The sequence below is a fragment of the Sesamum indicum genome, linkage group LG2, assembly GCF_026168435.1.
Source record: "Sesamum indicum cultivar Baizhima isolate 11 linkage group LG2, ASM2616843v1, whole genome shotgun sequence".
Taxonomy (NCBI): domain Eukaryota; kingdom Viridiplantae; phylum Streptophyta; class Magnoliopsida; order Lamiales; family Pedaliaceae; genus Sesamum; species Sesamum indicum.
Genome location: NC_142658.1, coordinates 17,285,998 through 17,295,123, shown reverse-complemented (window position 1 = coordinate 17,295,123; position 9,126 = coordinate 17,285,998). Strand labels below are relative to the sequence as shown.

The 9,126-nt window shown below is 36.6% G+C and overlaps 1 protein-coding gene across 3 annotated transcripts; it reads right to left on the bottom strand.

The window, feature by feature from the left end:
- Nucleotides 1-468: 468 nt before the first annotated feature.
- Nucleotides 469-7,390, bottom strand: HB-7 (homeobox-7). Of its 3 annotated transcripts, none has more exons than XM_011072025.3 (12): nucleotides 7,145-7,390; nucleotides 6,558-6,798; nucleotides 6,302-6,477; nucleotides 6,039-6,156; nucleotides 4,930-5,118; nucleotides 3,271-3,747; nucleotides 3,026-3,127; nucleotides 2,700-2,912; nucleotides 2,376-2,544; nucleotides 1,809-2,077; nucleotides 1,619-1,714; nucleotides 469-1,513 (listed from the first exon to the last, which is right to left on the bottom strand). In XM_011072025.3, the coding sequence occupies exons 2-12, from the start codon at nucleotides 6,702-6,704 to the stop codon at nucleotides 1,016-1,018; spliced, it is 2,454 nt and encodes an 817-aa protein (XP_011070327.1). In that variant the 5' UTR covers nucleotides 6,705-6,798; nucleotides 7,145-7,390; the 3' UTR covers nucleotides 469-1,015. The 3 variants fall into 3 exon arrangements, with proteins under 3 accessions (XP_011070327.1, XP_011070329.1, XP_011070328.1); XM_011072027.3 differs by having other exon boundaries at nucleotides 6,302-6,474; nucleotides 7,145-7,386; XM_011072026.3 differs by lacking the exon at nucleotides 7,145-7,390 and adding an exon at nucleotides 6,999-7,136.
- Between the last annotated feature and the right edge of the window lie 1,736 nt (nucleotides 7,391-9,126).

Below are 9,126 nucleotides of genomic sequence, written 5' to 3'. Positions count from 1 at the left end.
CAAAGATTTAAAATCCGGCTACATATTCGCCTGAAAATGGTAAGAGGGACCAAACTGAAACAAAAACTAAAGTTTAAGGATGTTAAATTCAAAAAATAAATTTGAAGGACGAAAGTGATTCTAAACAAAAACTTGAGAAATCAAATATAGTATTTCCAAACAACTTTTTATATATTTCATACTTTTATAAATTTACAGATAACATAGATCCCGAAATATTGATGGATGTGATTGTCCCAAGAATCGGACTCTCAAGGTCTCCGATCAAAGGCCAATTCCCATAAAACTACACGGATTGTGCTAATAAGATAATAGATATATATAAAGCAACACCACATAAATATATATGGGATTAAAAGTAATTTATCCCTTATGATATATGAAATTAGTTAAAAATTCCATCTAAAAAAAAATTGACAAATAACTCTTCACAAAAGATTTATTTTTTCGCTTATTTGACACATCACAAGAGGGGTAAATTGTAATTTTTTCTTATAAACATGCATGCCAGAAAAATAACAACAATTAATAATCCACCATTCATTTCTGAACTGAACACGATGGCCATTAAGAAGAGGCACCGGTAATGAGCAAAAGAAGTCAATACCCGAACCACCACCCTTGCTACATGCCCAGGCTATAACTACTCAACATTCATGGCCTTAACTAGCTAGTAGCAAGGATCACATCAGCTGCTGGTGCGCTCTTGACTTCTAATTCCCAAGCCATAACATTCACACTTATCTCAACTTACCCTACCTAACAACTACCACTACTATAACTTGGTTACGTTGTCTTCATTGATTTACTTACCACAACGAAAAGAGACCGTTCAGTAATAATACCTTAAGCCCGCAAGTGAACTCCTCCTTCCTCTTTCTCCGTATCAAAAGATCAGCAGAAGGGAAGTTATACTGCTTTTGGGAATCAGTTTGGCAAGACCACCTTTGCTACATTTGTTAAAATGATATAAACAGCTAGCGGTGAGAAAGACTGAGGAGTTATTTGTGGGCAACTAAGATGTGGCACAGGGATCTGTTGGCTTGTTCTCTGCAGGCAGTGCAGGCTCAGGATCTATGTTAGAACCCAGTACGTCGACATTCTCCGAGAAGTTATTTCCACTGATATTGCCAAGAACTGCGTTAATTTGCTGGACGGTGTTGCACAGGTGATGGTTAATTGCAGTCACACTTGAAAGATTTAGCTTTGCACTTGGGATTGTGCTTGCAAGAACTTGTAGGCCAACGGTGAGCAGGCAGCCGGAATCGGGCAGGTGACCGTTCTCTGAAGCTTGCTTTGAGTCAGCAATACCAGAGTCATTGTTGGCAATCTGCCCCATTGGGACTATGACAAATCCCAAGGGGAGAAGTGGAATGCAGGAGGGGTCCTCACCATTCATTGCCATCTGAATTGCGTCAACGTCTATGGTGGTGTAGACTACTATACTCCCTGAATCATCTGAGCAGCTCTCTTGCAGCACCAGCTCTACGCTCTGAGACGAGTTACTAGCAACCTGCGATTCCTTACAAGTATTATTATAGGATTTGTGAAGGACAAAGTTTGAACAAAACTCAGTCTAATTTAAATTGTTAACACTTGCAAACATGTATACACTTACATTGATACGAAGAAGAGAAATGCAGTTTCCAGGATGAGAGCCATTAGCAATGTGAGCCACCTCGTGTAATGAATTCCCATTGGAGAGAACTTCTAACTGCAAACAGATGGAAAATAATTAAGGTCACAATCAGCTTCACATTTTAAAGAAACAAGGCGAGAGAGCTATGAAGTAAGTACTATATGATAACCTGAGCTCTGCGACGCTCATCCCTCAAGAAATCGAACACCTGATTGTGTTGATAGGGTAACCAAGTGGTGGACACAGCACTAAGAATCAAGCCGTTGGGCTGGCCAGGCTCAGTTACTTTTCTTGTGGTTATTCTAACAGTGTCATCGGCACAATCAGAGAGGGCCGTCCAAGACTGCCCATAGGAAGTGCTTATGTTGAGGCAGAATGTTCGAGTCATCCTCTGAGCCAAATTCATCAAACTTTTTCGCGCTTCAGGAGATGGGATCACTGCAATTAAAGAGTATATCCAAAATAGCTTTAAGAATTGAGGGTGAGGATATCATTTCTTATGAAGAGTAACAATTAGTAACACTGAATGTTACGCTACAAGAAGGCATGCATATGAACGTGTGAATTGATGAGAGAAGGTGTCATTTAAATTACATGTTAAACTTGAAACTGTAGGCAAGCTATAAAGAGGAGCACATGACTACTTGTCCAGCCATGAACTCGGATCATCTCTGTACGTGACACTATGATTCTATGATTTGGTCTGGGAAAAGATATATTGAACAAGTGTAGTTACCTCCAAGATCGGATATATTTCTGGCCATGAGGCTGGCAAGCCTCTCGCATTGTCGCTGCAAAACAGCTAACCACCGTTGCGCTCCAAAGGCCGCACCACTGCTCACTAAACTACTAAAAACTTGATGGATAGGACCATCTTCAACTTCCGCATGCTCAACCCATGTTACCTGCAAAAATTCCAAGTAAATGTAATTTCCCAATGATTTTCTAGACTTCATATATAACTGAGACATTTTGCACAGTGGACAATGGAAAGTCAAAAAATGGAACAAGTGCTTGTACACAAATAGTGTGTTAAGTGTGAGCGTGTGTAGGGAGTCACCCTGGAGTATCCATTAGGCATGTCTTGAATGATGCATCCAGAAGGGCGTCTTTTGTAATAAGCAAAAGAAGGCGGATAGTCATTGTGCAAGCCGTCGAGGGGGAAATCAACGATAGCCCAAGTTCCCTCCTCGGCATTATGTTGGCAATAGCGGAGGAAGTGAGCTTCTCTTGTCGGCACTAGCGGGGAGAGAACCTGTACTTCTGCATACATCTGCGTGTTCCAGGCAGGGGAAAATCGGATGAACAATATCAAGATAAGTACTATGGGAGAAATTAAAACGTGCACGGGTTATTTTTCAAAATACAAAAGAGAAACAAACTCACCAGGTGAAGAGAACCATTTGCGTGCCCAGAAACCTCTGAATGCACTACTTGAAGCGTTTTGGCTCTGGAAATAATGCATGGAAACAACTCCATCCATTTGTTCTGAAAGACACAATTGCCAAGATTCATGTTTCTTACATCATGTTCAAGCAATATACAGGCTTTTATTCTCAGACATGTAAAAGAATTAAGGAAAATAGAAAAACAAGGAAAATATAGAAGAACATTCCAAATTAAGTACGTACAGCATCAAGGAATGCATCGACAAGGGTAATGCTATTCATTATAACAACAGCAGTGTGTCTGGTTGCTTCAGTCCTGAACTGAGGAGAATGCTGTTTGAGGTTGGCGGACCAAGAAAACATCCTCGCATACTCCTCAAGATTGAGCACCTGTTTCCCGGTGTCCGCTGCTGGAACCCAAAGTGGCTCAGCCGTGTGGCACATCTTCACTAGTTCATCCATAGATGACACGGCTAGGTCGAGGGCTAGAGGTCTTTCCTCTTCTAGGATCAACGCATTACCCGGGAACTGAGAGTTTTCAGGCATAAATGGTAGAGGAATCATATGATCAGGAGGGCAGTTGGTCATGTGGTCTTGCTCGAATTTTCTTGGATATGAACTCACATCCAAGTCCAGTGAAGTGGGGAGGAGAGGAGGCGGACCCATTCCCGGCATCGGGCGCCCGGTGTATTGCGAAACAAGGCAGCACATTCGCTCCAACTGTATCAGATCACAACCATTCAAATTACAAGAAAGGACAAAGGAAGCGTTTATGTTATCATTGGCATATCCATGCATGCTCTTATTTTTAGAAAGTCTTACCAAACTGTAAGTCATGGATTTCAGATTAACAAAATAATTCACAAGGTCTCACACGTTTGTTCCTAGTTTATTAAATTGGTCCTCCACAAATTTGGTACAAAACGTCTTGCCGGAAAATTGGGACGTACCAATGTTATGTCAACACACGTAGCAATGACTTGCCTTTTCCTTGCAACACAAGTTGGCTGGAAAACTTTACAGATAACTAAATTTAACAACTTAGGGCAAAGTATGTCAAACTCAAGATCAAATGTGCAAGTTCAAGAATTAAATGTGTAATGTCTTGGATCAAAATTAAGACCACATGTGTAAGGAAATAGAAATTATAAGTCCAAATTGATAATTACTAAAGACGCGAACTCAATGTACCATATTCGATGACCACTTAGTTTCACAAGCTCTACAAAAGACAAATATATTTACATATGTAAATGCCAACCAGTAGTAATTATTGTAAACATGATCGATTATAACAAACTGTTGACAACAACTCATGATATTATTTTATGTTAGTATACATATATATATAGTTAGTAAAAATTATAACAATACAAAAATTTAAATACAATCATTGGATCTTAATTAGCTAGGTAATAAGAAACAATACTATGCAAAAGAAGAACTCCATTAAGAAAATGACTGAAATTATGAAAATTAAAAAAATGCAGATCTAGAATACTACTTTAAAAAGTTAAATGACAAAAATTAGCCAATAGGAAGAATAGAAAAATATAATTGCAATTTACGAAAATTAAAAAAAATAAAATCAAAATATTACTTTTGAAAGTTAAATAACAAAAATGAAGGCAAAAATGAACCAATAGAAACATAACATCACTTTTAAAATATCATTTGAGATGCAAATGCATTTTTCTAACTAGAAGAGTGAACTCTACTTTAGAAAGTAAATAAACCAAATTGCCAAATTATTTAAGTTATAAAACCAAAAATACATCTAAACCTGTACATATATTACTAAGTTAAAAGACTGTGGCGTCAGTCAAATTGTAAGAGAAAATGCCAAGCCAACTATGCAATTTACTCCATGTTCAAAGAGTGACTTTGAAAAAAATCAAGTACCTCCTCCTTGAGACGGGCGTTCTCGATCCGTAGCTGCTGCTCATCATACCCCATCTCCCCCATCATGGCTGGACCTCCACAGTTGGGGCACACTATATTCCTCAATGTTGCTTGCAACCGATAGTTCTCGTTCTTTAAGCTCTCATTTTCTGCCCTCAATACAACGTTGTCTTGCCTGTCTTGCTGTGCCTATTTATGTGTAATAATCAAATTGTAAGTAACAAAGGAATAGAAAAAAATTATAAATAAATTTACATACTGTGAGATAAATATCCATATGTTTGGTGAAAAGTCAATTTATAATTTCACATGTAATTCGACATAACTTTATATATGTAAATACGGAAAATTCTAACCCGAACTCGATTCTGCGAATCAATCCTATGCAAGTTCAATATAATTGTCGTGTGATATTAGTGTACTATGTAGGGAGAGTGATGAATCACATAACAAGTGTGATACACTTATCTTGTGATTGGTTTAGTTCAGTCATATCTGATCCGAACAAGAATTTTTCATGTATATATATATATATTTTGCATGAAAAATTCTGCAAGGTACAATATATACGGAGAAAATTTAATTCATTGTTTGGTTTTGCATAAAGAGTTAATTATTAGGGGTCATATATCTCCAAGACTCAAAAACCCTAATATGGAGGCATTAAAGTCTCTTTTGCTTGTTTGGCCCGGTTGGGGACTCCATGCAGTAGTGGAGGTAGGGTTGACTGCTGGCGTACATTAATGGCATTGCAGACTTTGATAGCAACCCTAAGTTAATGTGATGTTCATCATGGCTAATGTGCGCGCTATGGTGGGTGGGTGGGTGGGTACGTAGCATACGCACTTATAGTTCCAGTTTCTTGTTAGGGCTTTGGTTTTTGACCTTTTGTAGTAAATGAAACACAGCCCTCATTATGACATGAGAAATCGTGCAGCTGGCTAGCGCATTCGCTACTGTTATATATGGTTAACACTCTTCACAGCTGGAAAACAAATTGAGGGTTTTCCATGAAAATGAAAGCTCTCACTCACTCTCACTCTCACTCTTTCTCTCTCTCTCTCTCTCTAGAGAGAGAGAGTAATGGGATGATGCTATAATACTCTTACCTTCATTTGGGTTCGGCGATTTTGGAACCAAAACTTTACTTGTCGTGGTTTCAGGCCTAGTTCTTGGCTTAGTTTCAGTCGTTGTTTGTCGTCTGGGTGCGGACACTCCTTAAACAACCTGCATGTTTTGCAAACTATTAACTTAATTGCAACATTAATCCTGAAATCAAAGACTTTCTGATTTTTACATATGTCTTATCACGCTCACAAAAAATGGATATCATGAGATCAGAAAAAGACATGGTGGGAGGGACGTAACGTACGCTTCCATTTCTTGGATCTGTCGAGTTGTATGACGGTGGTAGCGCTTTTTCTTAGCCTGTGGCTGTTGCTCCGCCTCTTGCTCATTTCCTGAAAACCCTTCAATATGTTCACTTCCAGACCCACTTTCCATTAACTCCTCTTTGCTTTTAGCCATCCCAGTAATTTCTTCTTTCTGCTAAAAATCAATACCTAATTAACCTAATTTTTCAAACCTCCAAGAACCATACAAAAATATTTCATTTAAATACTACTTACTGGAATAATAGGAGAAAAAATGTTGAAAGGGTTGATGGCAGGCATGAAAGTAGTGTTGGGATGCTGCATCGACGTCGAATAGAGAGCGTTGTCGGAGGGCATACCATTCCCTCCCATGGCTGACAGAACTTGGCAATCTCCAAACATCTTTCCCCTTCTTTAATCCTTTCTAAACCTTCTCAAAGAAACGTTTGCTTCTGCAAATAGGGCTGCCTCAATTCTCTTCTTTTTCTTTATCCGCCTACGAAAAATAAAACAAAAAGGAAATGCCATTCACAAACTGAAAGTGAAAGATAAGGCGGCAGTGAAACCCCATCAAGAAAGATACTACAAATCTTATCCAAATTTGGCTTAGATCAGAGCAAATAATGCTGAAAAAACACAAGGGTATGTGCAAAAGAACATGCAGAAAAGAGTAAAAAGGGTCATCAGCAAGAGTACTCAGGTGGGAATGAAGAACTCGTCTCCCTCTTCAAGGCAGAAAGAGAGAAAACAACACTGACGGTGGTCTTATTGCTGAGCCCGGAAACCATAGTGTAAATTCAAAAGGAGGGGTTAGAAAGCTAAAAACGAGTTAGAGTAAATACCCACTAAGTGGTGTCGGTAGTGCTATAAAGTCTTCCTCTTCTTCTTCTGTAAATCTTTTCTTGTTTAATATCCTTTTTTCTAGTTTTGTTTTCTCTCTTGGGCAGCTCTATCTCTTACAGTTCTTGCGGACTGTGTTGCTTTTAATGCCTTTTCTTCTCCCCTCGTCTGTAATGGTAATTGTGAGTTCAGCACAGCTGGGGTAGGGTGGGGTTAAATGCGAGCTTTAACTGCGAATACGAAGAAGAAACCGATCAAAGGGCGGGTGATGAGAGAGGGGGTGTGGCTGTTTCAGAACACGTGGAGCGATTCTGATGGGCTATAAACGCGTTTCTTCTAAGAGTGAGCCCCCTACATAAGTCAAACCTCTTCAATTGCTTCTATTGAAACGCTTTCCTTATTCTTTTTAGCCTCTTATGAGTGATTATCAAGACCAAGAAATAATAAAACCGTATAACTATACATTCCCAACATTAATTTGTTTAGCGGCAAAAATGCATTTTTTTTTGTCGTGTATATTGCAGTCCAGTGGCATTTTTTTTTGTTCAGTTTAATTTTAATTTTGTAATTGAAATTAATAATTTAATAAAAGAAAAATAAATGCAAGTAACCTCACGTGATATTACAAATAAGCAAATTATCTCACTGTGAAAAAAAATTAGCAATTTATCTTTCTGTATTTTTTAAAATGCAGCAATTTACTCTCCCCTATATTTTTAAAAATGAAGCAATTTATTTCCATAGACAGTTAGGTAAACTGCTTTATTTTAAAAAATGAAAGGAGATAAATTATTATTTTTTTCGTAGGGAGTAATTTACTCATTTTTCAATATCATAAGGGGTAAATTGTATTAAATCCTTTAAAAAAAGGTATAAAACATTTTTTTCCAGTTTCAACAAAAAAATAATCTTGTTGGATTAAAAACAAAAAGGCACGTACTTGACACGTGACAATCTCTTTTTTCTTTTTACAAAAAATGAATAAATAATCTAACTTTTGTAAATTAATTAATTATTGATATTCAATGTAATATTGAGAGGTATTAGAATTTTGTGTATAGAGACAATTGACATTATCCATACATGATTATCCACAATTTGCAGTCACTAGGGTTCCTAAAAACTGCACAATCACTACAACCACACCTTGGTTCCTAATTATACCAGCTAAGGGTCATATGGCTATACTTATTTACATTGCAATATCAATTTCATAAATTATCAAAAATATGTTTGTGTATTTTCAATCACTTCTACTCAAATTCTTTTTCTTAACTATCTATCTATACTAATATTATACTTTTACTTACAAATGAAAGTTTCTAAAACAACGATCCCATTTTTTTTTTGTATTGATGATATCGCTAAATTAATTTATTTTATTTATTTATTTATTTTTTAAAATGTCATGTGCTAGTTTATATATTTTATTCTTACTTATAATATATTTAAAGCATAAATAATTATTTATTATATGCACGCAGAAAGAACATGCCGTAACAGCTTGTATGAAAAAAAAAGGTATTTGGTGGGATGTCAAACTCTCACGCTTTATCAATTTTTTTTTTAAAACATTGATTTAAACAAGATCGTGGGCTTAGCCCCAAAAATCAATTTCATTAGTTTCCTATAGCTTACACTTTTGGTTCTATAACTTTAAATTATTAGTATTTTTAATTTTATAATTTATTTTATTTACATTAATTATTTTTTTCAAATAAATTTAGTCTTGAACATCTCACGTTTGATTCTTTTGTTGTAAAATTTGTCCTGTATATATTGACAATTTTGGTCCTAACGATTCATAGTTACAGGACCAAAAATGAGATTTATTACAGTGTGAAGGAGATCAAATTGGCAACACAGGACTAAATTTGTCAAAAATGATAAAATGTAATATGTTTAGGGCTAAATTTGTCAAAAAATAACTAAATTTGTAAATAGAATACAAGTTATAGGACAAAAAATGCTAACGACCTAAAGT